At 43.8% G+C, this 14,684-nt stretch overlaps 1 protein-coding gene across 5 annotated transcripts in view; it reads right to left on the bottom strand.

The window, feature by feature from the left end:
• Positions 1-14,684, bottom strand: part of ANO1 (anoctamin 1) — a 322,106-nt gene that overhangs the window by 27,578 nt on the left and 279,844 nt on the right. For 4 of the 5 annotated variants that reach the window (XM_077462289.1, XM_077462271.1, XM_077462296.1 and 1 more), the window contains 7 exons: positions 11,912-11,989; positions 8,313-8,387; positions 6,584-6,785; positions 6,291-6,402; positions 3,025-3,082; positions 2,707-2,807; positions 1,656-1,792 (listed from right to left, as the gene is read on the bottom strand). In XM_077462289.1, the coding sequence (XP_077318415.1) occupies positions 1,656-1,792; positions 2,707-2,807; positions 3,025-3,082; positions 6,291-6,402; positions 6,584-6,785; positions 8,313-8,387; positions 11,912-11,989 (763 nt within the window). The remainder of the gene's footprint in view (positions 1-1,655; positions 1,793-2,706; positions 2,808-3,024; positions 3,083-6,290; positions 6,403-6,583; positions 6,786-8,312; positions 8,388-11,911; positions 11,990-14,684) is intronic. The other variant, XM_077462279.1, reaches the window with a different exon arrangement.

Here is a 14,684-nt window from a genome sequence, read left to right as displayed (position 1 = left end):
CCAGAGACTATCCACAACTCAGCAAGCCAAAGGAACCATACTCCCTGCATAGCCAGACTGACTTTTTCACAGAAGAAAACAGTCGCTTTTAGAAAGAAAATCCAACCAGTAGGTTCCTGATAAATGAGTGGGTATATCATCTGATACTTAGAAGGATTTGGCAGCAGCCCTTAAAGTAGGAGTCTGGTCTAAACCTACAATACAATAAAATATTAAACCTGCTCCCACCCCCATAGGCTTAATATGGGGCTTCCGTTGTTGGCTGTCCATCCTCTCCCCTGAAGTCTGTGATTGGAGCTGATCATGTGACTGGACTAGAGCATTCAGAAAATAATTGAGCATTCACAATTTACTACAGGCTAGTAAGTATAGGACTTAAAATGGGGTGGGAGCAGGTTTAAGAAAAGATAGTTTTAGATTGGACTTCAATTTTAAATTTGAATAATCACAGATATTTGTATAAATGAGTGGCATTAGGTAAAAGATAACCCTTAATCATGGTGGTCAAAATAACATTACTCTAAGATACACTATTTGTTTAGAATCCTGCCGGTTACTCCACCAAATCCAGCATTGCCGGCCTACGCTACTCAGTCTGCTAATTTTAATATCTAACTAGAGGCCAATGACTAGATAGATATATGGCTCTCTTCTAAATCCTCCACTCTTAATATACTGGCGCTGGAAACACATAAGTTATTAACCAGATGGTATTTGCTTCCAGCTAAAATAGCAAGAATACTGCCTTCCTATCCCCCGAAGGCTGCCAGGATGCAGGAACTCATATTCATATTTGGTGGTCCTGCCCAGTAGTCCTCTCATTCTGGCGCTCTCTGCTTACGGATGCCCAAATTCAGCTGTACCCATCTAAAGCAATAACAAATGCCCTGATGACCTGCCTGCAGCGCAACTCAAACTCCTTTTATATGTAACCACACCCTAAAGCGTGGAAAAGTCCTACACTATGCATCATGGGGATGAAACATAGAATAACCCAATTCATTATCCATAGTAAGGTTGAGGCCACATTGCTGAACCGTGTCCCAAAGCATTTGAAAATTTGGCTACCATGGGTGGATACATATTTGCTGCCTGCTTTTGACAAATCCCTGCTGGAACTATAGATGCTCACTGCAGAACTTATATACCCCAATTACTTACTGAAGTGTAGAGTGCTAGCTGACCATCGAGAGACTCCGAACACTTTTTCCTCCCACTTCCCTGTGCTTTCCTCTTTGCTTTCTACCTATTCTTGTTTATGTCTCTCTAGGTTGCATCTTGCAATGCTGCAAGAAATTTCAGTCACTCATAGAAGTAAAATGGAGCTTCCGTACCCAACCTTCCCTGTACAACAGGGAACTATCACCTGCATTTCATTATGCTCAACGATTACATATACTGTACTCTAATTACCATTTATATCTATTAACATCTTTACGATAGGTTTCTAAACACTTTGGAGTTGGAATTGCTATTTAGTTCATTATATTGAAAGACTTGTACACCATGCTGTTTTATTCAATAAAATCTTTGAACAGAAAAAAAAAAGTATAACAAGAAATAACCCTGATCCTGCTTGTTCTTCCATTTATAACCCATTATTTATGTCTAGCTCATCCTTAGAAGGTAAGCCTACTGGGCAGTATGGCACATACTCATTTCCATGTACTCTGGGGTGAGTCCTGCAAAAGGTTCCAGATCATAATCCAGCTCATAACGCTGTTTCCTCTTCACATGCTCCTCATGGTCCTGTCGTCTTGATTTCAAGTACCTAATCAGCTTCTTCATCTTCCTAGCAAGTCAATAAAATTTATGTTAAGACCTTGTCAGATTTTTTTTTTTAAATGTGTATAATTATACACACACACACACACACACACACACACACACACACACACACGTATACATACATATACACTATATTACCAAAGTATTGTGATGTCTACCTTTACACGCACATGAACTTTAATGGCATCCCAGTCATAGGGTTCAATATTGAGTTGGCCTCCCTTTGCAGCTATAACAGCTTCACCTCTTCTGGGAAGGCTGTCCACAAGGTTTAGGAGTGTGTCTATGGGAATGTTTGACCATTCTTTCAGAAGCGCATTTGTGAGTTCAGGTACTGATGTTGGACAAAAAGGCCTGGCTCACAATTCAAAGGTGTTCTATCGGGTTGAGATCAGGACTCTGTGCAGGCCAGTCAATTTCCTACACGCCAAACTCGCTCATCCATGTCTTTATGGACCTTGCTTTGTGCACTGGTCCAAATCATTTAGTGGAGGGGGGATTATGGTGTTGGGTTGTTTTTCAGGGGTTGGGCTTCGCCCCTTAGTCCCAGTGAAGGGAACGCTTAAGGCGACAGCATACCAAGACATTTTAGACAATTTCATGCTCCCAACTATGTAGGAACAGTTTGGGAAGACTGCGAGACATGCCTTCTCGTCCACATCAGTGCCTGAACTCACAAACAGACACACTCCTAATCCTTGTGGACAGCCTTCCCAGAAGAGTTGAAGCTCTTATAGCTGCAAAAGTTGGGCCAACTCAATATTGAACCCTACGGACTAAGACTGGGATGCCATTATAGTTCATGTGCGTGTAAAGGCATCCATCCGAATACTTTTGACAATATAGTATATAGATAGATAGGATAGTGTGCGCACTAACAGGAATAGTGGATTCAATTAAAAAAAAAGAGACACTTACGGGATTCCTATCTCAAAGAGATTGTTCTGAATCAACTGTTTCCCAAGCATGATGATACTAAGCTGGATGCACAGTTCCATTAAACAACCACCGGGCGCACACTGTGGAGAACATAGAACAGAAATTGAAAGACTTTCACAACACGAACATCTTCTGCTGTCATCAGAGCAGTATTCAGCTGGCATTTCTTCATCAAAACAGCTGCACTCACCTCCTAAACCTATTCCACTCCAGCTACCAGCATACCTTGTTCATTAAACTGCACAGCTGAGGCCATTTTACCCTCAGTTCTTTTCTAGCCCCCAGCATTATACGTACCTCTTCCATTCTGAATGAGCCAAAAATGTACACATAATCCCCTGGTCGTCCAATAAACCTAAAAAACAAAAAATAAGAACTGTACTTGCTTGCTCATTTATAAAAAACACATCTAGATAGACAGAAGTTGGCCAATAAAGGGATATAAACTGTAAACCTAATGCTGAAGTATGCAACACATAACACTCCCATCTACCTGGGGCCAGCAGACACTGACCACCCAAAAAACAAACAAAAAACAACATATCCCACTGGATCGTGTGTTTTGGGATATGTGGGGGTTGTTCTGGGTGGTCGGTGTTGGCTGGCCCGGGTAGATGGGAGTGTTATGTGTGTGGTGAATGTGTCGGGTGGTTTGGGTATTGGATGTGTGTTGGAGGTGTGGGTCGCATGTTGCGAGTGGTTGCCTGGGGCAGGTTCGGTGTGGGCCTGTGGTCCCATTGTCTAGCTGAGGTGTGTAAGGCTGAAAGTTAGTCAACATTATACGCTGTCTGCTTGGATGTATGCCGGTGTTGGACTGGTACATAGCTTATTAGTATTATGCTTAGCATACTTTGGTTATTGTTTCAGCGGTTGTGGTGGGCTTGCTTGGGGCCACCCCTTTTTCCCTTCTGGGTGGTCCAGTGCTCATCTGATCGTCCCCTGTATTTTGGCCGGGGCGAGGTGGCCTTCATATGCAGCTTACCTTTCTCTGAATTGCAGTGAATGAACATTTCTAATCTACTAATACAGTTGGTGAGCATCTTGGTTCTGGTTTTATGGTATAGTAAGAATGTATTGTTTAAACTGTGAAATACTAATGAATACACTATTGGGATGATGACTTTCTAGATATACACAGAAGTTCCCTAAGGAAGTATATCTATTCTGTGAAAACGCATTGGAACATATCTGGAATTTTGAATATCAACTTATGTCAAACAGCTCAATAAGATTTATGTCTTATGACTTCTTGTAATGCTTTTACGATTTGTGCAGTCATTGTGACCCAACTACTGTGTTTTCCGTTTGTTATAAACAGTGGAGGTCCGTCCATTGGGTGTTTGATCTACATGCAGGGACGCTGGACCATGGATTACAATGAGGGGGGTTAAGCACGTGATTAGAGTTGAGGCTCTGACAGGCTTAAAAAAAAAAAAGGGGTGGGCTTGGGGGGCTCCGAGCCCACCCAGGTGTGAAACATTAGAGAATGAACATTTGCTATTGTCAGACTGATCCTCCTCTTGGCCAATCATGAAGCATGTCGTGAGACCAGTCACCCAATTCACTGAAAGGACAAGTGATCCTATTGGATGCCTGGGAGGGAGGGAGGAGATGCACGGCAGAAGCCGCCATGATGCAGAGGGGGATCACCCGTCACAGCGCTGCCCGCCCGGAACCTAGATGGGGTAAGTGCTGGATGGGTGACCGAGAGACCCCCCCCGGGGGGGCAGGTGACCTGACCAAGTGGTACCTGGCTGGTCCGAGACGCAGTAAGTGAGGGAGGATTCAAGGTGTCCGGGTGTGCTCTTGGCTTTGGAGAGGCACCACAGCTCGTGGAAGTGACTGGGGAGGACTCTTCAGAGGAGGACCAGAAAGTGGCATCCTGGGAAGTGCCCGGTTCCTGAGTTGGGTAGGACATTGATGAATTCACGCTTTTCCAGTACCATTGAGGAGAAGGGAAAACGTTCCAGGTACTGAGGAAAAGGTTCCCGTTTGCCTTTGGTTACAACTTGTCCATGCTCACAGGACTGTTTCAAGTTTGAGTCAACGTGCTGACTGCCATGATCTCTGGCTAGAGATCTGTTCAGCCTTGAAGTGCCCAGCTGCGAGTGGCTACTCTCTGGGTGGAGGTAGAGACTTGGCTAGACCTGCACTTCAAGGTGCCTTCACCCATGCCCTCTGTTCCCAAAGATACTGTGTCATTTGGAAGTTAATATTGCAAAATAAAACCTTTGAAAGAGGACTTCATCTGTGTCAGCGTTCAAGTTGTTGGGTATCAACCCTGGGAACCCCTAGATGTGGAAGAGCAGGCCAAGAGAAGGTAACTGGTAAGCCCAATAAGTGAAGGCCGCACAGCAAAGGTTGTGGCCGCTACATAAATGTAGTTTGGGTACAGCGTTGCATGACCGTGCATTTACCAGGTAATTTAGCGCAGTGCTAAATAGCAAAAAAACGGCCTAGTCATGAAGGGGGAAAAACCTTCTGGTGCTGAAGTGGCTAATGACTTTATAGTAAAAATATAGGCGAGTTACTATTAAGCTTGGGAACCTTGGTAGTTGATTAGGGATTTTGAGTATGCTCCTTACATACAAAATAGGTACCAGCAGATTATGAGCCAATACTTTCCAACTCATTCAACTGGGACCCTACCAACTGGTGTCCTAAGGTTATCTGTAGCAGTCAGTTGAGCAACTCTGTATTTTTCAACCTTTTTTCAATCAATGCACCCCTTAAAATTCCACACAATCTCGAGGCAACCCATTCTAAAATGTAAATAACTAAAACAAATAGTTTTGTATAACGTAGCAACATCCACATACTTAGGACACCCAACACTAGAGGCGATTTATTCTTGCAAAGCAAATCCACCTTCGCACACTGGTACTGATTAGTATTCCAATGTTTTTCTTCTCCCTTGGTTCCTCTCCCTTACTCAGCCAATGTGACCCTGGTGCTGAAGGGGAGGGGCAGGTGCCCGACGTCCTCCTTACCAACCAATGACATCACTGGTTGTTAGGACACTGGCGGCTAGAAGGTTGTAATGGTGCACAATGAAAACCTGTGGCTTTGTGTAATAGGTAGGCTTGATCCACCCGCTGGCTTGTAAACAGTTCTTGGGCAAGTTCTAAGTATTTTTCCCAAGGCATCCCTGAAGGCACCCTGGTTGAAAGGGGCTGGTTTAACTCAGAGCATTCATGTGCCCATACACAGGCTGAGATTGGCAAGTGATGCAGCCGTTTTGAGCATGTCTTGCAGTAATTGGAAGATATAAAATATGTGAGCAACTGTGTCCTGTAAACATTTTTAAAAATCAGATTTGCAGACACATTGGAAAGTTTCTGCTGATCACAGCACCTTTCCTCTACCGAGAAAGAACAGATCCATCTTTCCTTGTATCTGTACATTACAGTCAAAGAAGACTATTCAGATAGATCCTGGCAAGTGTACAACAGAACAAGGGGGGGGGGGGGGAGTCAAAGGACGATAGTTGGATCTACAGTATGTGGGACATAACAGGATTGATATTACATAGTACAAAATCCATTTCACAAAGATTTGCTTACCGACCCTTGAAGAAGGCAACATAAAAGATTGGTGTGTAAGCATTGACAAACTTCAGCAGGAAAGCCTTGAATATCAGCCGTTCTTCAAAAGTCTTGTCAGTTTTCGGGACCTCTGTACAAAGTAAATATAAAAGCCAACAACCAACAGTTATCATTGATATTCTCTTAGAACATTTCTCGTCCAATCTTCATCAACCATTTACACTAAAAATTGCAATTAGAATAACCCAATCAGGCAGCTTTGTGGGAATCCATAAATTCTTAATAAAAAATGTCTAAAGCACATGACGTACCGATCTGGGTGAGCCACCGTGCTATACAACCATACACTTCATCAAGGATCAGAATCACCACCAGATTAATGATAACCGCTGTCGCTGTAACTGTTACCCGGACATTAGAACGTGCGGAAGGGTTGGAGCTCATTGCTAATGCTGCGGCAGTAGAGACCCGATATACAATGACACCAAACACAATAGCGAAGGTCAAACCGATCTAATGAGAAAAGTAAATAAATAATATTACACACATGAAATAAACTTTCCTTAACATAAAAAAAAAAACTAACTAAAGAATTTCTGTACACACATTTGTTTATTGAGACCAATATTCCATTGACAGCAACTATGTTTGGGTCTTGGGGGTAATTGTTCTTGCATACTTTGGCATCAAGTTTAGAGCCCCTTTATTGACCAATGCAAGTTATTAAAGATGCAAGCTTTCAGGATTCTAAGCAATCCTAAAAACGCACATCTATAATACTTGGATTGAAACTTTACACATAACAACTTGCTCAAAAAATAATGTTCCTTAGCAAGGAATATACATTCCACATGAATACCTATGCTGCCAAAATTATCCTGTGCTGTAAATTGCCTCTGGAGTTTCTGCAGTAGGAGAAGGTCAATTGGGGCTTGTTCGATTAATTTGCGGCAATAGTGTTATTTTTCCACAAATAATTAGACACAAGAATTCTGAATAAAACTGTTATTTTATGGGTTATATTAGATAACTCAACATGGGGAAAAAAGGAGCCTTTGTCAGAATACACTGCCCTGGTGGGGGAGATTCCTCTATCCTTCTCGCTTGTCTGGATGGAGGAATCTGTCAACTTGTTTTTTTCAGCTCTTTGGCTGAACAAAAATAAACTAACCGTTTATCCCCAGTTTAAAGTGTGCAGCAGCCCCCCCCAATGCTTACCTGAGCCCCCTCTCGATTGAGCGATGTCCACGAAAGCCCTGCCTCTCCTCTCTTGCACTCCTGATTGGCTTTTGGCAGCAGTAGAATCCATTGTCTCCCACTGTTATTAATCACATCCAGTGAGGCAACCAGGAGATGGAGGGGATGGGGCCATGCCGCAGCTCCGTGTGTGAATGGACACACTAGGCCGTGGTTTGGGAGCACACCTGCTTGAGTGCCCCCAGTGCAAGTTGGACCTGGCAGGAGGAAGGAGCCAGGAGCACTGGTGTAGGAAGAGAAGGATCCGGCTTGCTCTGTGCAAAACCACTGCAGTGGTGTCACTAGGGGGTGGCTTTTGGGGCTATAGCCCCAAATCTGGGGCCCCTATCCCCCCCCCCCCCCCCCGAGTCTCAGTAGAGGTCCCCAAGGGGAAGGGAGGGTCTCTGTGGACCCTGACGCAAGTGGGGGGGCTCTCTGGGGACCCCAACACAAGGAGGCTCTCTGGGGACCCTGACGCAAGGGGGGCTTTCTGGGGATATATACACACACGTATATATCTGTATATGCATGTGTATGCCCTCCCAAGTGTATGACTTTATTACGCTGCTATGGGCTCTAGCCCCAGATCTTTTGTAGACTTAGCAACATCCCTGCAGGTAAGTATGTTTATTTTATTAAGAAAAAAAAAAAAAAAAAACAAGCAAGGATTTAATATCACTTTAACTCTCCTGTTGAGGGGACCTGGAGCTTTGGTTTGTTCTCAAACCTGACACAGACTCCTTAAAGAGTTTCACAGTTAGATTTGTATTTAGAACAAGCAATAATGTTGCGCTACACACTCACCATAAAAATGATGCCAACAAAGTTTGTAAAATAGGCTGGAGTTCTGTCTCTCCATGTCAGCTTCTCCTTTTCGGTCTAAAATCCAGAAGGGGGAACAGAGTCATAATAGATTCATGGCAGATAAAGTAATAGCGGTGGATGACATCACAGCGTGAAAACACACACACAACTGATGAAGCTACACTGAAACCACAGCCAAACAGACGTCAGTGTCTGGAATTCATAGAACAGTTTATAAATGTACAAGAAAGGAGGTGTTGCTTGACAAAAAAAAAAAAAATCCCTACGTGCAATGCAATGTCTACACTGTGCTGGGAAATTATTATACATTTTTTCCCCCTACACAATAACTCTGTAAATTGTAATATAGATTAGATCATAAAGCTGTCCTCTGCCTTTTATTTTGTGCCAGCTAAGTAGCTAAAGCTTAGGAGTATAGAGTCACAAACAACCTAGACCTGAACACTACTACTTACATTAGATTTATGGCTGGTGCCAACTGTGCATTGGGCACTAATGTAGGTTTAATGTATGGTCAAAACGGGTTGTTTTTTTCCTAGAGTGGAGAAATGTTAAAAGCCCTTTCATGTTTTAGTGCTTTCTGTGGTTCTGCCAGGCAGATTTATTTCCTCTATCTGAACAGATCACCACCAAGTCATGCTGCCGCTAAAGGAAAAAAAAAAACACACACACATTCTCCTCCAGTCAGAAGCTGCAGCTGTCCCTTGCCAGTTCTAAGCCTGAGAACTGAGTGATTACAGACTGCTGATCGCTCAGTTCTCGATATTCTGGACTGTCAGCCACCGCTCTCCGCTCGGCCTTACCAGAACTCACTGAGCAGCAGTGGCTGCCTCAGGCTCTCAGCAGTGCACCGAGAGGCTAAGCCAACTGCTGATCAGGCATCTGGCTGGATTCCGACATTGTCTGAATTCTTTTAGAGCCTGGAGCAACTCTGATGTCAGCGACAGCAGGCTTTAGCCCGCTATTAGCGGACTCTGGGTCACAGGCGTGCAAACGCGCGTGCACTCCTGTGAGCCTCAAGAAAAGTGTGGCCAAAAAAGCTTTTGCTATGCTTCTCTTTTAAAATTAAATGAAATCTCTAAACCTCATTGTCATCTATTCCATTGACAATTGCTTAAGAGCCGGTTCCCACTGCTACAATGCGTGAACCCTGCAAATCCACTGCATGACAATCACATGACACTGCAATAGATGCAAGTTTTGGGCAGGGCTCCCCCCCCCAATATGCCGGGCAGTAGCTTCGGTGTCCTCCCCGCCAGCACGGCGGACCCCATCTAGGTGGCGGTTGGTTGGCGGCAGATTGTGGCTTCGGTGTCCTCTCCTTCAGCATGCCGTGCGTTTCCTCTCGCCTCTTTTTAGGAGCTAGGCGTCCAATAGGATCGCCTGAAATTTTGGCCAATTGAGAAACAGGTCTCATGACCTGCTTCCCGATTGGCCAGGAGAGATTTAGTGTGAAAATAGCGAATATTCATTCACTAATGTCACACAACTGGGTGGGATCGGGCTCTGCGCCCCAAGCCCACCCTTTTTTGAAGCCTATTAGAGCCTCCGGCTCTAATCAAGTGCTAAACCCCCCCCCCTGTCATTGAAATCCTGTATGTAGATCAGGGGGCCGGATGCATGGATGGGCAGGGGCGGCTCCCATGCGCCCCTAATGGACTAGCCACCGCTGGTTTTGGGGGCCCACTAAATACATCTTTTGCTACCTAGTGTGTGGTTATGGTTGAAATTATGCAACAACAAAATGAGTTTGCATCTGGTTTATTTGGTCAATTCAGTAATTTTTGGCTTCCTAAGCCTTATGTAAACTGTGCTAAAATATTTTAAATTGCTGCAACAATTGTGCCCTGTCTACGGATGCTTTTTATCAATTAGGCTAAATATGAAGATTTAAGCGCATGCATTTGCCTTCATCATTTCTGGTATCCTTCCTGTAATGTAAACTGTACAGACAAATTGTACTCTCCTCAATTACATTTAGAATTTAAAAAATAGTCTACTGACAAAACAGGTAAATGCAACTGTAATAAAAAAAAGTTAACTCTGGATAATTCACAATAAATGACCACTATGGTCATGCATTTTAGCTATACCTATTTTACTAGAGACCACTACGAGCTCAGTTTCTTGATATCTTGACAAAATGCATTTTTTTAAAGGACCAGTCCACATAAAAAGAAGTGACATTTCGGTTCTATGTAGAGTTTGGAGAGATGTGGCTCTTGTTTAATTCCTTAATCTTCTGACATCTGCAATGGTGAGATTTTCCACTCTAAAAATTGCCTGTATTCCCATCCATTTCTCAAGCTACAAGGACAATCAAACTGCTCTTATTGCATTTTTCATCACATAAAGTGAAAAAGTCCACCAGAAAGTGGAACCCCTTGTAATAGGTATGCATCTGACCTGGAAAACTGGGCATAGTGTTCTCACCAGTAACTCCCTGAGCAACTTAATATGTCTGTGCAATACAAACATAGCCAGCACATCTCTGATACATCCACATTTGCCAAGGTTTTATACTTTCCTGCAAAAATACCAGTTGCTCCTGGCCAAAAAATCCAGCAAGCTCTTAATTCCCTGTGCACTCTGCTTTAACCCCCTAAATGGCGGACTACCATTCCTCAACCGTGTGCATTGCATGCGGTTGCAGGGCAGTTGCAGCGTGGCCCCATTCACTTGAATAGGTCCCGTTGGGCAGGCAGTAGTGCCCACCAAACACAATAGGGTGCATATTATACACCCCCAGCTTGCTGCCTTTCCAGGAAAAGAGGGAGCAGTAAAAAAAACATAGCTCAGCAACAGGGCTTTACTGTGTCCCAGCCACAAATGTAAAAGAGTCCTTAAAGAGTGCTGTGCAGGGCTGACAATAATGCTTGAAAATTAGTGCAATACACTGTGTTGTCAGCTTCAACAGGAAGTTGGGTGTTTACTAGATTTTTGGATTAATAGTTAAAAAAAAACAAAAAAAACACAACATATGGGAAATTGTGCATGTATTGCAGAGATGCACTGATTTATTATTTTTTTTTTTTTTTAACTCAGACATACAATTTAAGAAGGGATAAGATGAAGCGAGTTTCCAGATATGTGAAAACTGAAATGCCAGCTGTGAATGGACTGAGCCATTAAATAGCATTTAACAATGGATATTTAAATATAAAAATATCTAAAAAAAAGAAATAAAATTAAAAAAAGTTGAGACACAACAGTAAAGCAATCCACTAACACAAGGTGCAACATGCATAAATAAGGCTCAGGTGCAGCATAACCCAGCCGTTCACAGTGATCATGTGCCATGCAGAGACTGGAGTGTGGTGACACCAGAAAGACAACTAAAAGTGATGTTAACATATATATATAGCAATCCGAGGGGATCATTTCAATTATTATTATTAGAGGACAGGCTGGTGGCTTAATGCTGATTGTTTCCAGCCTGGTAATGTCAAGCTTCACCCTTTAAGTTGCACACTCATCACAATCCCCTCAGATTGCTGAACAAAATAAACCACAACGTGATTGAGATTTCACTCTGGATAAACCATTTCTGGAGATTGGGTAAAAAAAAAAAAAGGTACCAATTTCACCCCAGCCATGGCAGTCTTAACTCTCTGCCTCCATTTGTTTGTGTTGTCCTCGGGAACAGGCTGATGCTTCTGATTGCATTTGGAGGAAACAAAAAAGGACCATGCAATAGTGTTATAAAGCATCAATCAGTGGCAATGAATGAAAAAAGTTGCATGTGTGCACTGCCCCTTCACGCCCAGGCTGGGTAGGCCCAGTGAAATCAGAGATACAGGTAATAGATCTTTTATATAACTGGATTAGGAATGCAATGTTATTAAGTAAATCTATAATATCTGTCCTTCAAGTGGGACTCAAGACAAAGTGTAATTAAAAGGCAACATTTTTCTTTTTAGTTTTGGATAGAGTGGAGCGGGATTCGGACACCTGACAGTTTTTATTGCGGTCTGTGCCCCCGTTTTCACCTTCTCCATTTGTCCTGCTTATCATTATCATTGAAAGCAAAAGTAAAGGAAAATCCCAAATTGTGGGTTGACATCAGAATAAGATTAGCGGGGAAATCTTCCAATGGGGACACTAGTTTTGGTGACCCTGATGACAACCAAGGATTCCCTCATTTTGGAAGGATTTCCTCTCACTTCCTGTTTTGGCTACGGGACAGGAAGTGAAAGGAAATCTCCCACGTAGGACAGAGATAAACCCTTAATATATAAAAAAAAATAAAAAATAAAACCCTCTCTCACTATATCCAAAACGAAAAAAAGTTTTGCTTTTAGGTACACTTTAAGTAGGCCGAATTTCATATATACAAGCCGTTTGCCTCCCTAGAGATTTCCAGTTCTGTTTAGCTCATCTTATATACACAGACGTCACATAGGAAGGTGACACCACCAATCCCATTTTCAGCTTTATAACTTCCTGTGTTATCTCTCTGCTAACCGCACAACGAAAGAGGGGGAGGTCGTGAAGAAGGCTTGCTGAACTCAATTACAAAGCTTTTGTCAAATTAAACATCTAAAATATAGTGTATGTATGTATGTATGTATGAGTAGAGAAAGTATAGCACCTGTCTTAGAACTTCCATTTGGGAAGGAACTGCTAGACTGAAAGTGAGGGAAATATCCCCAAAATTGTCATTGGATCAGGAATGAAGGGACATTTGCTCAATGGGGACAAGTTGTCCTGATGAGAGCTGCCCAAACATGGATTTACTAAACTTCTTGGTGTGTCTACAGGATAGGAAGTGAATGAAAATCTCCCCAATGGGACATTCAAAGCAAAAAAAAAAAAAGAGGGAAGAAGAAGAAGAAGAAGAAGAAGAAGACGAAGAAGAAGAAGACGAAGAAGAAGAAGACGAAGAAGAAGAAGACGACGACGACGAAGAAGACGAAGAAGAAGAAGACGAAGAAGAAGAAGCCTTCACCTGCTAGGGGTAAAGGAATAAGCAGCTATACTTATTTTCTCACTCCTCTGTCAGCCAGTGCTTTCCTACAGGGATGTGGACAGGCCCTTCTTTCAATGCAGGACTGCTGGTCCTGCATTGTATGTAATGATGTCAAAAAGCCTGCGACTGGTGCACTGATGAAGGGAAGCAGCTTCAGGGGACAGTCTTACTGTACAGAGAAAGCCTGCAGTATTGGGGAAAACAAGCATTCATCAATGCAGGGGTTCTTTTTCCACTTAGCCCACAAACTGTGTAGCACCTTCTACTTTAGGTAGGTGCTAGAAGTAGGATTTTTGTGGGTGCAGGTAAATTTAATCAGGCCTAGCCTAGCTGTTTTGATCTGTGTGGGCTGGGAGTGGGCTAGAGTAGCAGCAGGTGACTCACATGCAGCATCACTTCTCAATTACCTTCCTCTGGATTCTAGAATAGAGGAGGGGAAGAGAGGTGGTGCTGCCTGGGATATTCCAAGGAGCCCTGTCCAATCCCCAACTTGGATTGGCAGGGGGCAGGCCTCCTTAAATTCCTAGAGTCAGCCCTGCTGGGGAGGAGTTGTCAGGTGGAAGAACTGGGAGATGGCGTACTAGCTGTCAGGGTCTTAAAGGAGCACCCCAGTCTGGGGGGGGGGTGACCTTGGGGCCTGGAGCTCGGGAGTGGAAGGGACCCTCGTACAAACCACAGGGGCATTCTGACCATGAGCAGGAGAGGACAGTGGAAGATACTGTCAGGCAAAGTCTCCAGGAGGGATCCACCAGGTGTCGGTGAGTGGCAGGCACAGCTGGGAAGACATGCTGGAGCGGACTGGAAGTTTCATAGTTTCATAGTTAGTAAGGTTGAATAAAGACACCAGTCCATCCAGTTCAACCTGAGTGTCTACAATTGTCCCCATCCCTGTATATTACACACTCACATTGGTCCCTACCCTCAAGGAGGCCACAATCCAAGGTCCCCATTCATATACTAGAGCCAATTTTGGACAGAAGCCAATTAGCCTACCTGCATGTCTTTGGTTTGTGGGAGGAAACCGGAGTACCCGGAGGAAACCCACGCAGGCACAGGTAGAACATGCAAACTCCCTGTGCTAACCACTACACCACTGTGCCGCCCCGTGTGCAGCCCCGTGTGCAGTCTGAGATGGATGCAGAGCCAGTGGGAAAGACTGTGATGTCATGGACAGTGGAGTTGGGCAGCTGTAGCCAGGGGGGCTGGCAGGGCCCAAAGAGGACTGACTGGGAGCAGTAGTCCACTATAGGTCAGCTAGCACTAAAGACTCTTTTCTTATTTTGCTGCTACATCAAAGGGACAAACGGTCCCTGCCGGCAAGTGGCCATCTCTAGGACCTGACTGCGTGAGTGTTGGGCCTAACCATGTGCTAGCTGAGCCTA

Source organism: Lithobates pipiens, unplaced genomic scaffold, assembly GCF_037356315.1.
Source record: "Lithobates pipiens isolate NorthernLeopardFrog02 unplaced genomic scaffold, aLitPip1_a1.2 Scaffold_10, whole genome shotgun sequence".
In the NCBI taxonomy this organism is placed as follows: Eukaryota; Metazoa; Chordata; class Amphibia; order Anura; family Ranidae; genus Lithobates; species Lithobates pipiens.
This window is presented reverse-complemented; position numbering and strand designations above follow the sequence as displayed.